At 40.9% G+C, this 25294-nt stretch overlaps 1 protein-coding gene across 1 annotated transcript in view; it reads left to right on the forward strand.

The window, feature by feature from the left end:
* Positions 1-25083, forward strand: part of LMNB2 (lamin B2) — a 30567-nt gene extending 5484 nt beyond the window's left edge. The window contains exons 2-12 of the mRNA XM_031948088.1: positions 4013-4149; positions 9603-9759; positions 10540-10665; positions 11421-11591; positions 11891-12016; positions 13730-13950; positions 16159-16450; positions 17471-17578; positions 18131-18250; positions 18718-18825; positions 20367-25083. Coding sequence (XP_031803948.1) covers positions 4013-4149; positions 9603-9759; positions 10540-10665; positions 11421-11591; positions 11891-12016; positions 13730-13950; positions 16159-16450; positions 17471-17578; positions 18131-18250; positions 18718-18825; positions 20367-20408 — 1608 coding nt within the window. The 3' untranslated portion in view covers positions 20409-25083. The remainder of the gene's footprint in view (positions 1-4012; positions 4150-9602; positions 9760-10539; positions 10666-11420; positions 11592-11890; positions 12017-13729; positions 13951-16158; positions 16451-17470; positions 17579-18130; positions 18251-18717; positions 18826-20366) is intronic.
* The last annotated feature ends 211 nt before the right edge of the window (positions 25084-25294 follow it).

The following is a 25294-nucleotide window of genomic DNA, read 5'->3' on the forward strand; positions in this document are numbered from 1 at the left end:
TACAAATGAGCTCTATACATATGGCTCTATGCAGGGAGGCACCAGCATTAAGGAGTATGGACTGGGTTCCTATGGAAGGTTGGAGATGAAGGTGAGGAAGGAAAGCCCTCCAGGCTTCAGGGATAGCTAGGAAAGATTCTAGGAAATAGAGTGCATTGATTGTATTGGAGGAATAGTAGAGGCCAGTGTTATTAGATTGCAGAGTCTGTGGAGAGTAGTAAGAAGATAGAAAAGGTAGAAAGGGGCCAGGTCGTGAAGGGCTTTAAAAGTCAAACTAGATCATATAATTAATAATGGAGATGTTTATTGGAGGGGAAGATATGATCCGATCTGCATTTTAGGACGATCATTTTGACAAGTATGCATCTGGGAGTCCAACATAGACCTAAGGACAGGGATTTCATTGATTTGGGGGTACTCTGGAATAAGGAAACTTTTTACCCATGCAGATCAGCAGTGTCTTGGCAATTTACAATCTTGGAGAGGTACTTAGAACACTAGGAGGTTAAGGGATTTACCTGTATGTTTGTAATGTGTGTTATCGGTAGGGCTGGAGCTCAGCCCTTCTTGCCTTTAGGATTAATTCACTCTCCGTTGCATCATGCTTCCTCTATCTTCTGTACAGAGAAAATAATTAAGACACAGGAGTGATAGGACACCTAGATAGAGTGTAGAGGTAGAAGAGGACATAGAACAAAGCCTTAGGGTGCTCCTACTGTTAATGGGTGTGAAATAGATGATGATGATTGATTAAAGGAAACCTAGAAAGATTAGATGGACTAGCAGAGCCTAGGGAACAGCAGCTTGGAGAGGGCAGAGTATCCAGGGTGATCAGCAGTGTCAAATGCTGCAGACAGGTCCAGAAGGAAGAGAATTAAAACTTACTTAAAAAAAAGTACATGTAATATGATGACCAGTTCTGATGGTCCAGGCCATCCTCAGCAACAAGATCAACCAAATCATTTCTAATGGAGCAGTAATGAACTGAACCAGCTATGCCCAGAAAAAGAACTCTGGGAGATGACTAAAAACCATTACATTGAATTCCCAATCCCTATATTTATGCACACCTGCATTTTTGATTTCCTTCACAAGCTAATTGTACAATATTTCAGAGTCTGATCCTTTTTGTACAGCAAAATAACGTTTTGGTCATGTATACTTATTGTGTATCTAATTTATATTTTAATATATTTAACATCTACTGGTCATCCTGCCATCTAGGGGAGGGGGTGGGGGGGTAAGAGGTGAAAAATTGGAACAAGAGGTTTGGCAATTGTTAATGCTGTAAAGTTACCCATGCATATATCCTGTAAATAAAAGGCTATTAAATAAAAAAAATAAAATAAAAATAAAAAAAAGTACATGTGATAATCAATTCGAATATCTTAATTATGTGTTTAATATTTGAGGGGGAATTGTTTTTGGTGTTGACATCTTTAACCAACAAGCATTTATTGAGTACTTTGTGCCTCTCACTGTGCTAAGTGCTTAGAGATACAAAGAAAGGCATAAGCAACCAGAACAATCCCTGCCAGCAGAATGCTTAAACTCCTAATGGAGAGCCAGCCAGAAGAATCCCATTGGTGTTGTACACAATCCAATTTGGGAAGAGACCAATGTAGTTCAATACAGAGTGTCCTAGTAGGAAAAAAGAAACATTCCTTGTGTCACTTTGTAATGTAGGGCAGAAATTCCTCTAAAATCTTCTCCTTCCCTGACCACATTCCATTCCACATGTTTTTTTTTTTTCTTCCCTAGGGTAATTCATGTAGTCATCAAAAGATAGAGGCATCTGTTCTGTGTGTGGAGGTTTGTTTGCTTACAGGATATAGCAGGAGGCCCAGGCCTTGGGGGTCTCTTTGCAATGAATATGGGTGTGGGTGCTTTTTTTTGTCCTGTCTAAGGAATGGGAGGGAAGGGCTGAGTTTATCTCTGAACCACCTTTAGCAGCCTTGGAAAAATCAGTTGATGTGTGAGCTGCTCATCTCTCCAGATGTGCCTGGAGACATGGTTCACACTTTGGGAACACAGCTGGGCCAGAACAGCCAATTTTCTTGGACCTAACCAGCCAAAAATCTGACTGACCATGTCAATTTTACAATTTGTAGGCAGCTTTCCACCTAATTTATGAAGTCAGCTGTGTATTATCCCTAATCTACAAGAGAGGAGACTGAAGTTTAGAGCTGGAAAGGGTCGTGGTGTATAATGTGAAAGTCTGATGTGAACCTAGGTTTCTTGATGAGAAGTTCAGTGTACCTCCACCATGGCACACTGCTTCTCATTTTATAGATGAGGAACTGAGTCTTAGGAGAGACTTGGCGATTGGTTTAGCTAAGGGGCAGAGCCAGGACAGGTGCCCAGAGATTTGACCCAAAGGCCCCACCATGATCTTGTTGGCTGGCATCCACAATGAAGAGATCTACGTGGTTTGTATCTTGGTTAAGGTCAGGTTGCTGGCCTCCAGATCTCCTGCCACGTGGAGTTGGTCAGCTCAGTCTCCCAGTGTATCCTCTCCAGTTGTGCAGTAACCATACCTGTTCTCTTGGGCTTCTCTTTTATATTTTCAGTCACCTGGTGGTCTTTGAATCCTGAGCAGAAACCTGACCCTCTGAGAAGTGGGGTGGGGGTATCAAGGGTGGGAAAGAGACAAATGAAACTTCTAGGCAGGCACATATGTAGGGTCAGAGACTCAACCAGTGTCATTTTGGCTATAAGGATAGGTTGGGAGTAAGAAATGGATCAGCCATTATTGCTAGGGGACAGTGAATACAGGCCCCCATATCAAGTGTTCCTTCTTAGGAGATGCTTCACCCTTTTATCCTCTCTACAAAAATGTCTCTCCACAGCTCTGGGACTGGATCTTTATTATGATTCTGTTTGCGAGAGAAATCATTTGTTCTGATGATTCTCTTTGGAAACTGTACTTGCTAGACTCTAGGGTTTATTCAACTCAAACTTTTTATTGGCACTCTCTTTTTACAATGCCTGGGACTTGAGTATGCAAAAATCAATTTGATGAGATCCCTGTCCTTACAGAGCTCACAGTGGGGGAAATTAGACATATTACACATAATATATTTCAAGTACTGATAAAGCTTAAAACTGTACCAAGACTTTTGAGACTCTATGTGTGTGTGCCCATACATATATGAACATGTATGAACACTGGACCTTGAAGTCCAGAATCCTGGACTGTTCCAATCCTCCTGTTGAAATCTTGCTTGTATGGCTCGAGGCAAGTCTATCTACCTTGGTTCCATTATCTGTAAAGTGGGAATAATAATGACTTCTGTCTCTCAGTGAGGTTATAAGGATTAAAGGAGGCAATATTTTTATTTTGTAAACCTTAAAGACTATAAATTCTAGCTATTACTATTTTCAAAACATAGATACTGTATATATTTTCTTGTATATAGAGATAAAATCACACTATCTTGTTTACCATAACCTAGATTGTAGAACAGATTCATCCTTGAAAAAGAAAAGGACAGTGAAACAAAACAAGTGAACATGATTGCCTCTGACTGTGAGCTTCTTTTCAAATATCTGTAGCCTCCTTCATTCCTGAGGAAAGGACAGAAGCATTCTATCTCTGACCCTTTGGGTTACACTCTGGCTGTCACCATTTGGGCAAAACAATATGGTTTAAATACCTAATTCTGGGGGTCCTGGCTTCCTGAGAACAGACAGCATCATGTGTGGCTGTATTTAAAATCTTAGCCAGAAAACAGAATACTTTATATTTTCTGATGGGTTTCTGAGGTTGTGCTGATTATTTGGATTGGAATTGTGGAGAAGCAGATCCTGAGTTCTAGGTTCTTTCATTTTGTGGAAAAAGAGGAACTATAGGATCATGGTGATCCTGGCTCTAGGAAGATTTGCATAATGAGGTGTACCTAGCTCACCTAAGACCCCTGTGAACTTCCTGAATTCAATTTTTTTGATTATTTTTTTCCCCAAAGTCATCTTCTGTGTGCTTTCTGTTTAGGATTTCTTTCTTTCCTTTCAGGTAAGCGGAATCAAGGTCCTTTATGAGTCCGAGTTGGCTGATGCCCGAAGAGTTTTGGATGAAACTGCCAGGGAAAGAGCCAAGCTTCAGATTGAAATAGGAAAATTAAGAGCAGAACTTGATGAGGTCAATAAAAAGTAAGTGGTTTTGACTTGGTATAATTTAGATCTAATTAAAGCAGCCACAATGCTGACAGGCCTGCCATGGCAAGAAACCCTCTGGTCTACTTAACTCTGTGGGAGGACTTCACATCCATTCTATGGCTTAACTTTATATACAGGGCTCCAAGTTAAGATCCATGCTTAGAAAACATCAATTAGGAGGGTGGAGGGCAATTCCATAAGATTAGATTATTTTTTTCCCTTTCCTTCAGTAGTTTTTTTCTCCCCAAAACATGTAAAGGTAGTTTTCATCATTCATTTTTGTTAGACTGTGATTCATATATTTTCTCCCACCCTCTCTTATCTCCTCTCTCTCCAAGATAGCATGCAGTGTGATATGGGTTAAACATGCACAATCCTTTTAAACCTTTCCATATTTGTCATGTTGTACAAGAAAAATCAGACCAAAATGGAAAAAATACAAGAAAGAAAAAGGAAGCAAACAAAGTAAAAGATGAAAATACCATGTTGGAAAAGAAAAATAAGAACAAAAAGGAAAAAACCACAAGAATGAAAAAACAAAAAACAATAAAAGTGAAAATAGTATGCTTTGATCTGCATTCAGATTCCATAGTTTTCTCTCTGGATGTGCAAGGCATTTTGCATCCTAGGTCTATTGGAATTGTCTTGAATCATTGCATTGCTGAGAAGAGTTGTTTTTTTTAATCATCACATAAGCTTGTTGTTACTGTGTGCAATGTTTTCTTGGTTCTGCTCACTTCACGTATGTCTTTCCAGACTTTTCTGAAATCAACCTGCTTGTCATTTTATATAGAACAGTAATATTCCTTTATATTCATACACCATAACTTATTCAGCCATTACCCAACTGATAGGCATCCTCTCAATTTAGCATTAGAGTCTCAAAAGTTGACTGTCAGTAATATCTTCTCTAAAAGCCATATTACTATGCAACACCATGCAATAAAAACCACAGAGCTTATGGGGAAATGAGGGTGGGGTGCAATGCTCAAAAAAAAAGCCATCAGTGACATCAAAAAAGATAGGAGCCTAATAAAAAGTGGCCATAGTTTTATATATGTTAAATAATTAAGCTAGGAGGCTCTGAGGATTGGGAGTGGACAGGCCAGTCCACTTCTCACAGCTCCTGCTGCACCTGAAGATTGAATGTACAATAGCACTTTACTTTGATAAAAAACTTGTAAGTTCCTTTTAGAAGTGAGCGTCCCTAGAGTTGTAGTTTATGAGTCATTGTGAAATGCTGCCTTTTGTTGCATTGTGTCTGAAGAAGAAATTGTGCAGAGACAAACTGCAGTTGTGTTCAAAATGTTCTCTAATAATTTTTGGGGACAAATTTGTGTTTTTTTTTTTTTGAAAGATGTGTTATAGGTTATAGCAGAACTGACTGCACTTTTAAGGGAGTATGTACCCTATTACTTACATAAAATAAGATCAATCCTGCTTGACTTCAGGCATGAAAACAATGTTTAGAAATCTAAACACCCAATTTTCTTAAATGCTATGGGGGGGTGGGCAATGTGGAAAACTTTTCTATTTGTAGCTCCAGCATGGTGTATCTCACAAATAATTTTGTTAATTCATCCACATATAAGGCTTAATTTCTTTAGCTTGGTAGAAAATACTTTCCTAGACCCACCATTAAAGATCTCCTTTGAATCATGCCTCATCCAGTATGGAGGTGACCCTTGCATCTTTAGATTTTTCCAGGGGACCTGAAATTCTGACTGGATCTTCTACATTTGCCTGGATGCACAGCAGAGAACTGAGGACATAGTCATAAACCCATTCATCACATGAAGACTGGCCACCAGGGGGTGTTGGGAGTATTTTGGGGCCACTGCACCTCATAAAAGTGCCTACTGTGATATAAAGGGACGTGTGATCTTTAGCAGTGAAGGAATTATAGGCCTTTTTAAGTTCAAGGTAAAGGGTAGTACTGAACTAGTAAACACAGTGGTGGAGGTTTTAATAATTATATCTTAAATGTAGTGAACAACTTTTCTGTCAAAGGCAGAGAATACTCAGGATATACAAAGACAGAATCAAAGGGATTCATGGGCATGAGTGTAGTTCAAGAAAATAAAATTGAGTTGTCTTGAAGGAAGACAAGGTTTCTGAGGCAGATGAAGAAGGAACACATTCCACCATGGAACAGCTTGTTTTAATGCCCAGAGAGAGGTAGGAGATAGAGTTCCCAGTCATCATATCTCTTGGTCCAGAAATTTGTCTGAAAACCTTACCTCATTCTACAGGCAAGCTGACTCTCTCTCCTCTATACTTCTCTCATCTTCATTTCAATATCTCTGGCTTCCTAGAGAATGGATAAAATGGAGGCCTGATCAGCCATTTAGAATAAATCATACTGTGAATGGCCCCTGGAAATCCTCTAAACATTGAGAATCTACTTCAGGTTCCTCATTTAACAAATAGGGAACCTGAACTGAAGGACAGAGGAAAAGTGAATTGCCTGAGGTTATGACCTCAGCTGTGTTGAACAAAAAAATTAGGTATTTAATTCTGCTAGACAATTTATTTACTATTGAAAGATTGGATTTGAACTTGAGTCTAGCTGTGTGATCCTAGGCAGATGACTCAACCATGATGAGAGGAGGGGAAGGAGAGAAACAGAGTTCTTTGCCAAAAAGTTTCCTTTTGGGGTTTGAAATATGTTTCTGCAACTAGATAGCAGAATCAAACCTTGGGACCCTTTGGTCAGTTCTTGATTTGCTGATACTTTAGTTCTCAAAGTGTCCTCCTGGCAGCAATTAAATCCCCTAGCACATTGATCTAAGGAATGCATGTGCCCTGCTGTCCTTGGGATGCTGCTGGAGTCCTTTAATTCAGAAGGCATTTTGTGATGCCCCTAAAACAACTTTTCCTGGAGGTTGCCTTCTGTGTGAGGCTCTGCAGTGCAGGGCAGTATGTTAGTGGGAACAGCATTTTATTAGGGAGTGAAGAGACCTGGGCTGTATGCCTGAGCTGTGTGATTGTGAGGGGCCCCAAGAAAGCTCTTGATTAGTCTGGCCTGTACTAGGGCAAAATTGAACAGTGATGGCAGAAACCTCTATCTTTTGATCTACTGCCAAAGATTTAAAGTTAGGAGGAGCTTAGAGATTGTTGAGTTTAATCTTCTCAGATGCCCACATAGAGAAATCTCACAGATAGTAGGAGGGTAGTTGATCAAGGCTTGGAAAATAAGAACTGTCATTTTAAGTCTGGTCCTCTTTGCTCTCTATCATTTTTGTCTCATCTTTTGAACCTGGTTTGTATCCTACAAAACCTCCAGGAGATTGAGTAGCCGTGATCTGGTAATGATCTTCAGGCCTTAGACATCGATGTGGCACTAGGGGAAGCTGTATGACTGCTCTCCTTTGGCTGGAGATTGCTTGGCCAGGACTGCCCTTCCCATTGAAGGGCTACTTATCTAGCGGTCATTATTCTGTTCAAAGGCCAGTATTTGGCAATAGTTCTGCTGAAACTGGGAAGCTGCCCTGGGGCCCTTTTGGAAGCCCTTACCCTGTTGGATGTGGGATGTTCATCTGGGTTAATTTAATGTTGGTGGGGGAGAGGGTGGAACTTGGAATCAGAAAGGTATGGGTGGGTGTCCAGGCTGAGATGTGTAACCTAGGTGGGACAGGCTACTTCACTTGGAGATTTTTTTTTTTCTTTTTACCAAATGGAATGAGTTTCACCAACCATGAAGCTGATTGAGTCCTAGGTAGAGAATTGTCCTTTCCATCCCCTGGGGTCTACAATTTTTACCTAGGGATCTTATGGGAAGCTTCTCTCTCTACTTTAATGTCCTTCCCCTGTGACTCTAATCCCTTTCCCATCTGAGGATCCACCCACTGACCTGGAGATCCACCTACTACTGACCAGGGAATCCCAGAGCTGATGGGTTCTTATAGAATACCAAGGCCAGGGCTTTGCCTTCAGGCAGATTAGACTTTCCTTTGATCACTTGGGAAGGAAGGCTCTTTACTAGATTTGCCAAAAGCTGGACAAGTTACTACTAGTTCTACCCAGAGCTTGTGGGAGTTTTGACCTGGATTATCCTATGATGAGACCGATTGCCCCCTGCTGGTGGGACCAGGCTTGTGTAACAATAGTGTTACTAGTAGGTATAGTGGTCTTTAGGCCTCCAACCTCTCCGTATTCGTTAAGAGGGTAATGCCTGGGATGTACTAACCTATCTGTGCTTATCTCTAGTAGGCTAGGCCCCTTCTGCAAGGTACCAGATTCTCTTTCTTACCTTGATTCTTCCTGTGATTGGTCAGACCATTCATACTGGCCTCCTGAGACCTCCTAAAGGGCTGATGGGTAGCTTTGCAAAGCTGGAGCTGTTTCAGGAGATGCTGTCAAAGGGAGTCCTACCATGCCAGTAGGCTTTCTTGGGAAGAAATCTATTAGATTCAATGTAAACTTGAATGTAGCCAGCCTAGTCAATTAATTTTAGAATTGGTCCCCCTCCCTTTTCCTCAGAGGTCTTAAAATGCCACCTTGTGAATGGGGTGGACAGGGACTCAGATCATGGAATAAGATGGGACCTCAGATAAACTGGTCTAAAAGGTGTGATGATCACGTTAGCACCCTGGATACTTTAGAATCAGCCTGAGTCAGGATCAGCAAAAGTCCTTGATCTTTATTCTTTGTGCATGTGAATGGAATGGCAATACAAAGTGAGAGGAATCGAGACATGAATCCAGGCAGGACTGACTCTGGTTTTCTCACTCCACCCACCAAATCCTCCACCCAATCTCCTATACAACAGATCATGCCTGCTGTGTAGTGGGCAGGGCCTCCAAGCATATACTGATAGAGTATTGTCTAGTTGGTAATTAGCCATAAGTGCTTGGACCTCAGTGCATCAACTCGGCTTCAGCCCATTACAGTAAGGAGCAGAGGTTATTAGGAGATTCTCATTCTCAATGTTCTTAGAAGTTCTCTTTGGAGAGAGTCATGTTTTCTCTACTTGAAGTAGGGGCTTAAAGATGTTCTTTCAGCTTTTGCCTTAACTGACATGACCGAAAAGAACTTTACTTTGGACACTTGCTATATGTCCATTTGGAGAGGCTCAACAAAAGTCTATCTGGGCACTTAGTAAATAAAATAATGTACTTATTGCAAACATTTCCAATTGGGCATTTGCTAAAATCTCCATTTTTCTCTCAATCTTTATTGCCTTTTTGTGTGGTACAAAGCTCAATAGCAACATGTATTGAATCTTGGTGTTTTTAAATTGGGCAAACAACTTTCCATTTTACATAGAGTTGAGGTATAGAGAAGAAAAGTAATGAGTCTATTGTGGCAGTTAGATAATGGTAGAGCTAAACTAGAACCTGGGGTGCTTGACTCCCAATTCACATCAGATCATCAAGCTAGACTGTGATGAAGTCTCTGACTGTATCTCTCCTTTACTCATCCAAGTATTTTTGCTTCACTTTTAGCTGTAAGAAGAAGGATGGAGATCTGACTGTTGCCCAGGGCCGTGTGAAGGACCTTGAGTCCTTGTTTCACCGGAGTGAGGCTGAGCTTTCTGCTGCCCTGAGTGACAAACGGAATCTGGAAAGTGATGTTGCCGAGCTCCGGGCCCAGCTTGCTAAGGTAGAAGCATCAACTTACTTGTGAGCCAGTGGATCAGTGGTCCTAGAATGGCAACTTTTCTGCCACTGAATGGGCTTGGCTGCCTGTGGCAGTATTCTGGGCCACTTTTTTCCACTCCTTCTCCTTGTCATTAAATCTTAAATCTTTACTCCCTTTCTTGGGAGGCATCCAAGTGAGGTTGGAGGGCCCTACTTGGGATTCCAGGCAGCCTCATCAGTAGGAATGAAGTGGGAAGTTGGGACTATATGCATATGGTTGCTGTGCCAAGGTTGGGTGAATGGTCTTGGGATGAGATAATTCTGTTTATGCAAAGTCAGAGTATGACCCCAATGACTGCAGCCATGTGAATTGCCATGTCCTTAGTAACACTTTCATTTAATTGTCTCAAAAATTTAATTGTCTCAAAATTGAGATGAATGGAATACTCACTATTCACCAAGAATCTATTATCCTAGTTTGGCTTTTAACAACCCATCAAGTGGCGATTTAAGAGTTCTTGTATATACAAACAAGGAAACAGAGGTTGGAGGGATTTGGCTTGATCACATAAGTAAAAAGTTCTAGTTTGGGATTCCAACCCATTTTGGCTGACTTCACATTAAGGGTTCTTTCTACTACATTTTCCAGGTTTGAGGTTTGCTTGCTCTCTGACCTAACTTGTGGATTAATAGTATGCCTGTCATTAAAACCTAAGAGTCCCAAGAAAGTTTGGGTTAAGAAGGGGGTCGGGGAGTGGGAGGAAGGAACCTGAGCATGTTGGGTTCTAACCCTCAATATCAGGCAGAAGATGGTCATGCTGTCGCAAAAAAGCAGTTGGAGAAGGAGACGCTGATGCGGGTGGACTTGGAGAATCGCTACCAGAGCTTGCAGGAAGAGCTAGACTTCCGGAAGAACATATTTGAAGAGGTATTTTAGACCTGTTACCTTGTTGTGAAGAAAGGGCCCTCAGGGTAGTGAGGTGGGGAATAGAGTTCCTAAATGGTCATGTCTTCTACTTCTCCTTGGCACCCAGACATGGGCTAGGATAGCTTTCAGCATATTGTGAAGGAGTCAGAGACCTTCCCCCTTGACAGCCCATTGCTTCACCAAGATCCTCAAATATCCTGTCCTCTTGTAATTGGCTGTCTGGTTGTTCTAAGGTAGTCCTCTTCTCCATTCTCTCAGGGCTCCCAGTATCTTTAGGAATTAGGCAGTGTGGACAGGCTTTAGGTCCAAATAGCCTCACCCAACTGGAGTTTTAAGACCTGACTTTGGGTTGATTGCTATGTTCTTTCTAAACTGTCTCCATCAGCATCTGACATCTAGTATTTTTGTACATGTTAAGTGGATTAAAAAAGAAATCCAAAGTTGTGTCCAAACGAGAGAACCGGGAAAGTGACAACTTTGTTCACTCAAAGTGAATATGGGGAGCTCTTGTGGCCTTTAATTGTCAGTGACTTAAAGTGGCTTAAAAGACTTCCTAATATTTTTTCTCTTTCTTGTTATTTACATCTGTGATGAAACAAGGACCCTTGATAGAAGTTTGGGTCAGTCAGTTCACCTCATTCACTTTCGATGGTATTTAGGAGAGAAAGCTATAGCAAGAAAGCTTCCAGCTTTTCACCCTTCTGCTGAGGAGTACACAAATGATATCTAGTAATTCCTCTTCTTTTTCGGACCAGGAGGTACGAGAGACTCGGAAAAGCCATGAACGCCGTTTGGTAGAGGTTGATAGCAGCCGTCAACAGGAATATGAATTCAAGATGGCACAGGCCTTAGAGGACCTTCGTAATCAGCATGATGAGCAAGTGAGGCTCTACAAGTTGGAGCTGGAACAGACCTACCAGGCCAAGGTATGAGCAAAAGGGTCTGCTATTCCAAAGGAGTTCACAGCATCTCAGCAATCCTCATTTTATTGAAGACCAGTCAGGCTAAAATGAGTATCTTAGGGCAGCCTGAGAATGTAAAGGCTCCTGTGTTCTGTAACTGGTGCTGATGGTCCCTGCAGCCACATCTGATCATTCTTATGGATTGTGGGATGTAGATGCTTGCCTTCCATTTGCAGAGGCCAAGGAGTTACTGGAGAAAGCTGTGAGCTTCCCTCTTAAGTGCTTTGTCTCACCCTGTCCTCTTTCCTCCTTTCCTCTTCCAGCTGGAGAACGCCAAACTTTGCTCCGACCAAAATGACAAAGCAGCCAGCGCAGCTCGGGAGGAGCTAAAGGAAGCCCGCATGAGAGTGGAGTCCCTCAGCTACCAACTCTCCAGCCTCCAGAAACAGGTGAGGCCTTGGGCCCCCTCTGCCTCTTACTTTGGATCATTCATCCTTGGGTTCCTTACTGAATTTTATCAGCAGACATTTAAACATGTACTTTGTACTCTTGGATAGCTGTCTTTCCATCCACATGCTATCAGACCTTATACAACATTGATGCCTTTCTCATTCTCATTTAGCTCAGAGAAACTGTGTTTTTCTAGCTTCAGTCTCATGAGAATAATTGAGATGCTCATAATTTTGTATAGTACTTTGACTGACAAAGCACTGTTCTGAAAACAAGTGTCACTTTGCATTTTACCTGTAAAGAATCTTGGGCTTAGGAATATGAAGGGCTTAGCCCAGCCTCCTAACCCATTTTTCTGACTCGTTTCAAATTGCTCTTCTAGTTCATTCATACAGTAGTTATAATTCACTTAGTGTAGGCAGTGCTCTGAAGAATAGAGTAGTTTAGATTAGACATAGATCCTGCCCACATGGAATTGATGGGCTTTTAGGGAGACAAAACTCAAATCTATACTAGAATACAGTGTTCCATAGTGAGATTGAAGGACTGTGTGAAACTTGAAGGATACTTGATGCCAGGGATTTTTGAATTATAAAGGGCCCCTTTACACTCTTAAAAATGATTGAAGGTCCCAAAGAGCTTTTTGTGTGTGGGGGTTAGAGCTATCACTGTTCACTGTATAGAAATATAACTGATACATTATAAAAATATTCATTTAAAAATAATAAACACTTTATATGTTAATAAAAAATAGTTTTTCCAGAATAAAAATTAGTGAGAATTGCATTGCTTTATATATTTTTACAGATCTCATGAATTTTCTACTTAAAAATAGAAGCTGAATTCTCATAACCTCTGCTGCCTTCAGTCTGTTGCTTAGCACAGTGTGTGCTGACACATTAGAGGCATTTAATCCGTGTTTATTGGTATTGTGATAGCTTTTTTTGGTTGAGGTACATGAAGAAAATATCCAACCTCACACAACTAGGTTGTTGAAAAAGGGAGGAATGGTTAGTTGAGTAGTCAGATAACATCTTAGACCATTGTGAGAACAATTGATCTCGGACCAAACTTTGAGAAGTGCTGTCCTAGGCATATGAGACAAAAGATACCAGGAAAAGACAAAGTCATGGTGTGTTTGAGGGACAAGAAGATAAAAAGATTTTGGAGGGGATAATGCGATATAGCATAAGCCACATTACAGAGGGCCTTGAATGCCAGGCAGAAAAGCTTTGATTTTATTGTGTCTATTTATAGCCCAAAGGGAGCTGAGCCCTACTGAGTTCCAAAGAGGGAGTAGTCTTTGTATAAGAAGGATTATTTCTGCCAGTCATGAAGAATAGCAGAGAGGCTGTGAGCCTAGGGGCCAGGCTATGGAGTGGTAGAATAACAATGCAGAGAGATTATAGAGAGGAAGTAGATCTGTGAGGATGAATGTTTGGGTGTGAGAGGTTAGGGACAAGGAGGACTCAGAATGCCAATAGTGAGGAGGCTCCTCCTTGGTTTTGAAGCTGACCTCTTCCTGTAAGCAAGCTTGGTGTAAGGCACTTAGGGGAGAAGAACACGTCTTCTTTCCCATCCACTTCTTTGGCTCATGCCTTACTTTTGGGATTAGTTTTCTTCCTCCTCTGCTGCCTGTTTTGGGCTCTCAGGTTCCTTGGATGATAATGGAGTCTGAGCAGTTGGATTAACCACATTCTGTGAAACTGTAGGCCAGTGCAGCAGAAGATCGAATCCGTGAGCTGGAGGAGATTTTGAGTGGGGAGCGGGAGAAGTTCCGAAAGATGCTGGATGCCAAGGAACGGGAAATGACAGAGATGAGGGACCAGATGCAGCAGCAGCTGACTGAGTACCAGGAATTGCTTGATGTGAAGCTTGCCTTGGACATGGAAATCAATGCCTATCGAAAACTCTTGGAAGGGGAGGAGGAGAGGTAAGGGAAGCTGGCTGCCCTCTTAGCTTCAACAATGTTTCAGGAGGGAGGAATAGAGCTCCTGGGGCCCTCACTGACAATTAGAGCAATACCTCATTTGTCCAGCATTATTAGGATTGTATTCTATAGAAGTTGTTTTAGAGACCTGAAGCAAATTCCTTTTAAGAATCAGATCCTTTTTGTGGTTTGAACCAGTTCTTGGTGTAGATGTCTAAAATGTATCATACTCTTTCCTGGCTATTTCAGGGAGACACTGTACATAACGTTACATTTTTGAGAATGAGCCTTCAGTGTTTGTATGTGGAGGTCTTTTGCACATTCAGCCCTTGTGATGCTGGGCTTCCAGTTTTCCTGTGTCTGTTTCTTGCCTTTTTCCTGTCTATTCTTCACTGCCAGACTATCAACTCTTACCTGACTGTTCCCCTTAGCAATACTCTCCCTTAACCTTATTGCTACTACTTTTGGCTGGGAAACCAGATAACCTTGTCTTACTAAAATTTTGTATAAAGAATCAGGTTTTTTGGGATAATCCTTTGGAAAATTATGTCCATACTTAAGTTCCTGAACATGTGTCACAGTTTTTGGCTAATTGGGTGACATTTATTGAATTACTTTGTTTTTACATCGGTGAGTTTCAGCTACAACTCCTATGCCTCTTCCCCGACCCCAACCTCACCTTGACCCAAATCCAGCTGAGCCCACACTTGCTGTCTGGCTTTAGGTGGGAAGGAAATTGCTATCTCTTCTGATCCTGATCAGTCAGAATTATATGACCTTTAACCATTTTTTTTTTGTTCTCTTTATTCTGCTCACTTCCCTTTGCAAATATCAATTAGTTCATACATGTCTTGTCATGTTCCCCTGAAATCTTCATTTGTTTATTATAACACAATGGTATTCCATTGCAGTTGCTTGAAAGACTTCTCTATAATTCTGTTGGGTTCTGTATAATTGACATTTCTAAATGACTGACATCTATGTGAGTTATTGATATTGATTGATGGTCAACAATTCATTTGCTTAACTAATCACTCATCATTGTTGAAGTTGCCTGAGTTGTGGGATAGTAAGATAACTTCAATTCAGTTATCATTTACTGAGCACTTGTGCCAAGTGCTATAGAGGACTTGTCTTCACAAACTTGTCTTGTTAGGTGGGGGGAATGATTACATTACCCTAAAATTTTCAGTCTTCAAATTGGAAAGGGCCTCAACATCTCATCCAAGCTATTCTCTAGCAGGCAGGTTCATTTCACCTTTGGGTGACTCATTTTTAGAGAGTTCTCACCTGGGGGTAAATCTCCTTTATAACAGCCTTTTTTTTGGCCATGGCTCTCTTCAACATGCTAGAGAAGGCTCTTAAGTTTGCTCTTTTTCTGGCATGTACAGAAGAATAGAGTTGCCATTATGGTAATGTGAGGATTTTGCAAAAAGTGAAAATGAGATTCTGCTATTTTGTTCGGCGAAACCCTTAGGGTTCATCTAACCTCTGCTCTTTCCTAGCCACATTACTTGTTAAAATGTAGAGTTGTTACTTTTTGTTTTCCATATCATTGGTATGTAAAAAACAAATGAAAACCAAGCCTTTGGCGTAGGTGTGAAATCTGGACGTTGTTGCCATCTGTATACCTCTGTCATGTAGAAGATTTCCTTCCTTGTATTGTCTCAGTGGGCAAGTCTGCTGGAACTTCTCATGGACCTTGCTCATTTCATCTCTAAGCAGCTGTTTTGCCATTCTTGTTCTACTTGACTTTTTTCCTGGGAACCTAGCTGAAATTCTCTGGTTGGAACAATGCAGATAAGGTTTGGCTCATTGATAGAAAGAGCCTGGAGGCCAGAGTTTTGTCTCCTGGACTTAATTGTGGCTCTTCTGAGACTACATGAAAACAGGAATCTATTTGAGCTTTTAGTCTGGATTCTTTTCTATATTCACAGATAACACCTACTACCTTTCTCCCTCCTTGTTCCTTTGCTTCAGCCAAGCTGCTCCCTAGATTTCCTTAGGAAACCTTCAAAATGCTTTCATGGGTCAGTGATGGGTAATCTGTCCATCCTAGCCTCCTGTTCCTGAAGAGAGCACTATGGGCCAACTCCCATCCCTGGAGATATATATATATATAATCATTCCCCTGAAAAGGTGTCTGTCACCTGATAGGAATTTCTGCCAATCTTCCTTGAACCTTTTTTTTTTTTGCTTTTTGGTTTGCAGGCTAAAACTTTCTCCTAGCCCATCCTCCCGAGTCACAGTATCTAGAGCCACCTCAAGCAGCAGTAGCAGCAGCACATCTGCAATCCGTTCTTCTCGAAGCAAGAGGAAGCGAGTAGAGCTGGAGGAGCATTCAGGCAGTGGCACCAGTGGCATTGGCACTGGCAGTAGTGCCAGCAGTGCCAGCAGTAGCAGTTTTCAGCTGTCACAGCAAGCCTCTACCACAGGGAGCATCAGCATAGAGGAGATTGATCTGGAGGGAAAATTTGTGCAACTCAAGAACAGCTCTGATAAAGTGAGAATGGGGCAAACCTATGCAGGTGCCATGAGATGGGCAAAAGTGGAGGGACTGGAGGTGGGGAGAAAGCTTTCAAATCAGCAGCTTGGTGGGATAGAGCCAGGCAACCTGAGGATTCACATCAATTTAAGGTTATGTAGAAATCAAGAGATAATGAAAATGTGTTAAGTTATGGTTTGGGGTTGTGATAGTCAAAAGTTAATTTCTTCCTTGACCACTTTTTTAAGGATTGTAAGGGATATTCTCCCAATGATCAATATAGAAAATTCTTTCTGAATAATGGTAAAGGGGGATGGTAGGCTAATATCTTCTGGGGATGAGGAAATTGTACTTTTTTCTCCCCATACTTAGTATCCTGTGAGGCAATGGATAGAGCATTGACCCTAGAGTTAGGGTTAGTGTCTAGAGTTCCTAGAGTTAGGAATATAAATTCAAATCCAGCCTCAGACATTTACTACTTGTGTGACTCTGGGCAAATCATTTACTCTCCCCATTGCTTTGAAAAAAAAATAAACCAAACAACCCTAAAGCTTTGGTATACCTTAATCCATTTCCTTTAAGAAAAGACCTGGGACAGCTAGATGGCACAGTGGATAGACTGTGCCCTGAAGTCAGGAGTTAAAATCTGGCCTCAGATACTTAACACTTCCTAGTTATGTGACGCTGGGCAAGTCACTTAATCCTAATTGCCTCAGCCAAAAAAAAAAAAAAAGGAAGGAAGAAAGAAAGACTTAGTCCTTAACATATTATCCACATTTTGGGAAGGAGGGGGGTGATGAAAGTGTAAGGCAAACACAAATATGGAAAAGGCTTGTGGACCACAGAAATGTTATTAAAATTTTCCAAATGAACCAAAAAGGAAAGTTTTAATCATATCTTTACATGGAAAACAAGGTTTTAGAAGAAAAGTACTTTCTAAAGACATCATGTGTTATAGAAAACTAGGAACTTATCCATGAACAGCTTCCAGAGCTTTGTCTTGGTTGGCTAACCTGGCTTCTTTTGTGTTTTCTCTAGGATCAGTCTCTGGGTAATTGGAGGTTAAAGAGACAGATTGGAGAAGGTGAAGAAATTGCTTATAAATTTACTCCCAAGTATGTTCTTCGGGCTGGGCAAACTGTCACGGTAAGTCAGAGAGGACTAATTGTTGAGGCTATTGGGTTAGATCTGGAGGGGGAAGGGTGGAGGTCTTGCTCCTCTCCTGTCGTGGGTGTCAGGAGAATTGAAGCAGACTTTCTAGTTTGAGAAGGAAGGGAAGAGGGCCAGTGGTCACATAGAATTCCTATCACATCACTTTTCTTGGGTCAGAAGCCAGGTAGAAGGAGATCTCAGAACACACATTGGAGGGCAAGATGGGGTAGGCAGGTCTAAGTTTTAGGTAAATCATCTGGGATTGGATTAGGAAGTGGGTGAGGCGGGAGAATACTTTCAAAGCCCTGTGGACAAGGAAGAGGCGAGGCACAGCACGTGATGGTTCTAGACTAGGAGCTTTTCTTTTTCCTCTGAAGAAAGGGACTGATCTCCTAACTGGCTGGTATTTCTTATAAGGCTATTATTAGAATAGAGGGTAGAGAGGCAGCTTCTGATTGGAGACTTCACATGTTTGTGATACAGGTACTTTGGATGTGAGTAACTGGGAACAATGTAGAAGAAGCACTCACTGTGTTTTTTTCTCAGATCTGGGCAGCAGATGCTGGTGTGACTCATAGCCCACCATCTGTTCTTGTATGGAAGAACCAGAGCAGCTGGGGCACTGGTGGAAATTTTCGGACGTACCTGGTCAATGCAGATGGAGAGGTATTTAGGCTTGGTTGAGGCTAACATCTTTTACAGCTTATACATCTTTTATTATTATTATTATTATTATCTGAGGCAATTGGGGTTAAGTGACTTGCTCAGGATCACACAGGAAGCGTTAAGTGTCTGAGGTCACATTTGAACTCGGGTCCTCCTGACTTCAGGGCTGGTGCTCTGTCTGCTGCGCCACCTAGCTGCCCCATCTAGAGTTCTTGTACCAATAGTTACCTTATTTGATCCTTGCAACATCTCTGTGTGCTAGGCATCATAGGGAGCTGAAATGCAGAGAGGGTATTTTCTTATGCAAGGACATAACTAGGCTAGGAATAATGCTCCCAATAGATCTTCTGAGACCTTGAGGGGGGGGAAGGGGCTCCTTCTACTCTTCTGCTCCCCTCCCCTAACATTGGGGTTGTTTTCTCTCTGATGGACAGCTTGCTTAGTGTGGCTCTGTTTGCTTTGCCTAGGAAGTGGCTGTGAGAACAGTGACTCAGTCACTAGTTGTGCAAGAGAATGGGGAAGAAGAGGAGGAGGAAGAAGCAGACTTTGGTGAAGAAGACCTTTTCCATCAACAGGTAAATGTCCATCTTGTCTTTCTGGGTCTTTGTCCACAGATAAGTTTGGGTATGTTCATTGGAGTCTTACTGGACTAGGAGCTCATCTGTGTGTTTCCTACTGACTTACACTAACCTGATTGTCACAAGGTTTTTGTGTTTTAAAACATCAGATGCTTGGTGAAATCAAAGCCAGCTGATCCTCTGAAATGCCTTCTTTGTTGGTCTGGGTAAGGGTATGTGGAGACACATAGGCGTTATTGGTGACAATACATTTCTAGCTAATGTATTTAGCTAATTAGAAGTTGGAGGAAGATTCATGTTGGTCTGCTTTGATTGGTATTAGAATATCATTGTGATCACAGGCCTAAGAAAATGTGCATAATTTAAGTTATACTTTCAAGCTTCCTTGTATGTGAGTAATAATCAATAGCTACTTAGTACCCCAGTTTGCACCTGTATAATCCTATTGGTAAATCATCAGATTGAAACTTGGGTCTTCCTAACTCCAGACCTGGCATTCTGTGCCACCACAACACACTTTTCAGACAATTTTGAAGCCTGAAAATTAATAACAGGAGCAGAAAGAGATTAACTTCTATACAAGTTTTCTAAGAATGTCCAATACTTCAATGTGGTGATTGCCTTTGATAGTCTAAAGTAGGTCAAATACCAATAGAAATGGCACCCTTAATCCATATATAAGGATCCCTGTGGGCTTTTTTTTAAAAAAAATAAAATGTATTAATAAATAAAAAATAAAATTAAAAACTGATATCAGGAAGACTGTTCTCAAACATGGTCTCAGAGACGCTGGGCAAGTCACTTCACCCTGTTTGCTTTAGTTTCCTCATCTGTAAAATGAGTTGGAGAAGGAAATGGCTGACTACTCCAAAATCTTTTCCGAGAAAACCCCTATTGAGATCAGAAAGAGTTGGACATGACAGAAAAATAACTGAAAGCTCTTAACCTTCTTATCAAAACTGGTCTTTCTAAGGAGTCTACAAGTTTATGTAGAGCCCTAGATTTGCCGAGTTTGGAAGGGTCCCCGGAAACCAACTTATGTGAACAACAACTTTGTATGAGATGCTCTCTGTGAAAGCTGTTTTTGTAGTCACTTTGCACTTAGTGCAGGGGGCTTCCTGGCTCCACAGGACTGATCATCCCTTGTATTTCTAAACAGCATTCACTGTTAGAACATTTTTAGACAGTTCAAATCTGCTCCACTCTAATTTTTACCCATCAGTCCTAGTTTTGCTTTTTTGAGCTAAGTAGAATAAATGGCAGCCATTTTTCATGAGTCATTTAGCTCTCTAAAGAACAGTTAGTTTTTCCATAATCTGCCTTTATGCACAAAAGTGTTTAAAGTGTGCCGAATTGAACATACCCCAATGCCTTCCTTTCATCCTTTTGAGTTGGCTGAAAAAGACAAATCACTAAATGGGTGAATAGGCCAGGTTCCATTGAAGTTGTATAGTCACCCTCCTGAACTCGGATGAGCTTCTGATAAATATTTCTTCTATTGGCAAATAACTCTCCCTGATTCCTGATTTCTCTTTCAGGGAGACCCCCGGACGACCTCCAGAGGCTGTTCAGTGATGTGAGTGTCTACCACTCACTTTCCTTACCCAGCTCCTGCCTTTCCTCAGAGCCGCTGAAAACTATTTTTGTATCATTGGATTTCTTTATTCCTTGTTACATTTCTAGAGATTTTTTAACCAAACTGCCAGAATTTTTGAATGGATTTCTCCTCTCTTCTCTTACTCCTTGGGTTGGGTGTCTCTCCCCTCCCCCCTGAACTTTAGGGCTCCCTTCAACACTACTGTCCAATTACTGCATTTCCCCCATTTTAGCATTGAGTGAATTAGAAATTTTCAGATCAGTAAATCTTACCAAAATTTCTGAAAGTAGGCTTTTTTGTGGGGAATTAGGGGTGGAGGGTATAGAATATAAACTTGAGTTACTGTTCCAGAAATTATTCCCTGATGATGGCTGGATTCCCTGGGAAGGAATCATGAAGTGAGAAATTACCTCCACCCCTACACACATACCCCAGGATCCTTCCCAGAATAGCCACTAGCTGTGAAGAGAGCACAGGATAATATTTTTTAGTGTTTTCTATCAAATCTAAAGTTGAGGTTGCCATGTTGCCTTGGTGGTTAGGGCCTGCAGATGCAGGCTTTTGCAACATGACCCATTGTGTACAAAATTAGGAGAATAGAATATTGAAACAAGTTCTTCTTTCTTTTTTTTTTATTTCCTTGAGGGGAATTAGGATGGATCACCTGATGGGGATTTGATGTGTGATCTGCCCTGCATAAAATGTTTATAATAACTTCTGCCAAGTGCGGTTTAGTCTCAGGCTTCCTCTATCATGTTTCAGTGAATATCAGAAACTGACATTTGCATCTATCTGAGCAACACAAAGCATCACAATGATAATAAACTCAGTTTTTTGTTTTTTTGGTTTTTTTTGGTTTTGTTTTGTTTTTTAAACTCTTCAGGGCATTTGGATTCTTTTCACAGGTCAGCCTGGCACTGGTCTTTTGTAAATTTTGCTCTTGAACTACTCATGAACTCTCTTGGTATGGCCTGAAGTTCTTGAGGGGATGTTGTGGCTCTTGGTTGTTCCCTGATTGCTTGCTACTGCTAGTCCTTGCAGGTCTGGCTAATGGCATTTACCTTTGTGACTTAGCCTGTAGTGCAACAGGACTGAAAATTAAGATTTCAAAAAACTTGGTTCTTAACCACTCAGCAAGGTTATTATGTCTCCACAACCTCAAATAACTTTAGTGTCAAGGAGCAAGTCATTGTAGGCTGATTAGATCAGATTTACAAATACTCTTTGCTACAAGATGGAAAGCTAACCAAATGTAGTGTCTGGGGTGGAAAGTATCAAAAGCCATTCAGTTGATTGGACTAGTTAGCACTTAGATTAAAAAAAGAAAAATATTGATGGTGCAGATGAGTCTAACAAATGTCTTCCTCTGAAGGGGGCTGTTAACGTGGAGTCTGAGCTGCTCCCTTTATGTATAATGCAGCCTATTTCACTCCTGATGGCAATATCAGGGTGGGCATTTTTAGAGTAATAGGTGGCTACTTTGGATAATGTTGACTTTTTCCCTTGAATTTGACTGACTTTTCTGTTACTCCTACTCTGTGTATGGAGGAAGTAACAAAATATGTAGTGAAATCATACCTCTTTGTCAAATATATATGCACCTATCTATATCTATCTATATATACATATAGCTTCTTGCTGAAATTATGTTTCTCAGACAAAACATGCAAATGCAAATTAACCTTTCCTAGACTGATAATTTAAATCATGCAGTCCACCTTCCAGCTGCCGAAGCCCAAGTCTCTCCTGCTAACTTGCTGTGTTTACATGCCCTCCTACCTGTATACATAGAAGTTATTTTTTTTAAATGGATATTTATTTTTTTATGTTGGCCAGTATGCAGATAGCTTCATCTGGCCTGGGGAGCTCTTATACTAGTGGCTGGAACCTTGTCATAGGCTGGATCAACACTGGGATGGTGCTTAGCTCCAAGTCCCCGCCTGGGCTCACTTTGCTCTCTCTGTTTACTTGGTATTTTCTCCCTCTACATTGAGCAGTCATAGCTCCCTCAGTTGTTGTTGTTTGTTTGGTTTTTTTTTTTAAGTGAATTCCCTTGTGTACAAGTAGCTTGAATTAGATTTCAAATTATCTGAGCCATTGACTGTTTTCTGCCTGACTGAGTGAAACAGGTTCCTTTCCCAAACTCTAGAAAATAGGTTGCTTCCTATAGAGCTAGGTGGGTGGATTAAACTAGAGTTTATGCAAATCCCATGTTTCACTCCTAAGTGTAGAAATAGTCATTGTTTTCCCTCTACTACTGTGTGTACCACATGTGACTTGCTTTCTTTAGGGAATTGTGTGTCAAGAACTGAAGTGTCTGTCAGTTTGGCTTTGATTAAGCTTTCCTCTTGGAGCCTCTGGGTATGTCCTACCTTTCTGAAGAAACATTCCCAAGAGCAGGGTCCAAGAAGGTTATATCATGACAACTTTATGTCTTATCTACCAAAAAACAATGTTGCTCAAGGACTAGACTGTCCTCTCCCCAGCGTCAAGGCAGCCTTTGTTGTCATGTTCTTAAAGAGATCACTGCTACCCAAACACTTAAAAGGCAATTCCTGATTTTTAAGTAGAGACACATATAAACTACTGTATTCCTTCCACTAGCTGTTCAAAATTAAATGACCAGAGACATTTGTCTTTTACCTTTCTAAATCATGTGGGATTTGCTGGGGGACATGCCGGGCATATCAGTTATAACCAGGCTTGGGCAACATTAAATTTAATTAGGTTAAGGAGATTTTAAAGTGAGGGAGGAGCTGGGAGGATTTAGGCTTGCCTGGTTTGCCATCATTCTCAGTAAGCTCTTGAAATTTTGAGCTGAGGGGTTTGGTCCTCTCCATTGATCTCCTTTTGAATGACAGAGTGTCTTTGGAATTATCCAACTGTCTGATTTCAGGCACTACTACTAGAGTATGATTTTGTTTTACACCTGAAGAGGTGAAAAGAGGCAGTAATGGCCAAATTTCAGTTAAATCCAGGGAAGCAGCCACTGGCCATTCCAATCATTTAACGAAACATACCTTGTAGACAGAATGAGATGGTAGAAGGTGGCTGTATGTGCTAACTATGTTTGCCACGTAGAAGCTTTAGGGAGGGATTCCAGAAATAGCTGAGCTGTGCAGCAAACCCCTTCTTTCTTTGTAGTCTCATCCCTTCTCCCAAAGCAAATGGAGGAAAAATGCCTCCAGGGAACCAGCTATTTGTTTTTCTGGAGGGAGCCCATTTGATGGGTTTCACATAAGGTAGGCAGCTAGTCACCTGTATGCAGCAAATAATGAGGTGCCAGAGCATCTCTGGTCTTTATCACAATGTGAATAATATTAACTGTGAAGGGGCATTCCCTCTGTACTTAGCCTTCTGACCCAGGGTTTTAAGAAGGCCCAATTATCCCAATCAAACAGGAAAGGAGCGGCATTCATTCCTATTTGGATTAAACCATAAAAGTGTCAAGTGGAAGCTGAGAAACTGGAGATAGTTTCTTGGTGACTCTTGTTTCATGTGTTGGGGAAAAAGTGATTAGACAATTTCTTAATCAATTTCTTCTCTTTGCTGCCCAGGAAAGAACTTTTTTCAATCAAGGTGTCCTTGGAGACTAGGGCAGGTCCAGGAGCTGTGTGCTCCACAGTTTTGAGCCCTTTTCCTAGTTCTCTGTTGTCTTTTTAGAACTGGTTTTGGCTTCATGTTGGGAGGCTCTTGGCTGGAAGGTTTATTGTGTGGTGGCTGCATGTTAGCCCATAATGGAAAATGGAAATAGAGTATTTGGAAACATTGAGCAGCATGAACCTTTTTAATGCTGAACATGGCCTGGGAAACAGAATTTTTACTTGCCCTCAAATATGCTTAGCTTTATACCACTTTAAAATAACTCAGAGGTGATTTTTTTTCTTGTTTTGTATAAGCCCACATTTACATACAATTATTCTTTGTAAACATAATGCCTTTTTTCTTGAAATGCTAAGGTCTAGATGAAAAAAATGGTTAGGTGAGAGTAGCAGTGATGACCCTAGAAAAGCATGTGTTGAAGCCTGACTTGATCCTTTGAGTAAAATAAATCCTAGAACTGGGAAAGGGTAGGGTGGGGTGGGGAGGGGGGTTACTTTTGTGAAAGGTATTAGTGCAACTCAAAAGATCATGAAAACTTGATTCTTTAGTGATTGGGCAGGACCAACATTCCTCCCCCGGTTATCCTACTAAAGTTGTAAGCAATAAGCTGTTAAAAGAAGAGCAAGGCCCAAAAGCCTGCAAATGACTGAGATCACTTTCCATATACTATTTTCATAAAGATAATGACTTTTGACTTGAATAGTAGTTTTAACCATACAACTTTTAGATAGCTTTGTTCTATTTATATAGTGACCATTGATCATTATGGATGTATTCTTTATGAACACTGCTGTAAAAAGAAAAAAAAAAAGGTTTTAATGACTTACTGAGTTGAATAGTTATCATGGCAAAACCCACAAACTTCAATAGAGATAATGGATCATCATGCAGAGCATCTGAGAACTATGTGATAATCTAGACTTTATCATTTCAAAAATGTTTTTTTAAAAGAATATACATGCATGCCAAATGTCTTTTTCAATGATTTGTAATATACGTTTTATGACTGGAACCTTTTTTGTACAAGACACTTCAATAAATGTTTTGATTTAATAGTTGGGTCTGAATTTGTTTGGGCTTTTAAAACAAATACTATTGCTTTTTGTGGGAGACCATACTCTGTAGTGCTGAAGAAACTGACAAGATAGAGATTAGAGAGTTTTTAATATTTTATTTGCATTTCTGAGAGGGAGAGATTTACTAGGATCAAAGGAAAACATTTTTGATCTCAGGGTTGAATGAGAATATTGTCTCCAAGAATCCAGC

The sequence above is a fragment of the Sarcophilus harrisii genome, chromosome 1, assembly GCF_902635505.1.
Source record: "Sarcophilus harrisii chromosome 1, mSarHar1.11, whole genome shotgun sequence".
Lineage (NCBI taxonomy): Eukaryota > Metazoa > Chordata > Mammalia > Dasyuromorphia > Dasyuridae > Sarcophilus > Sarcophilus harrisii.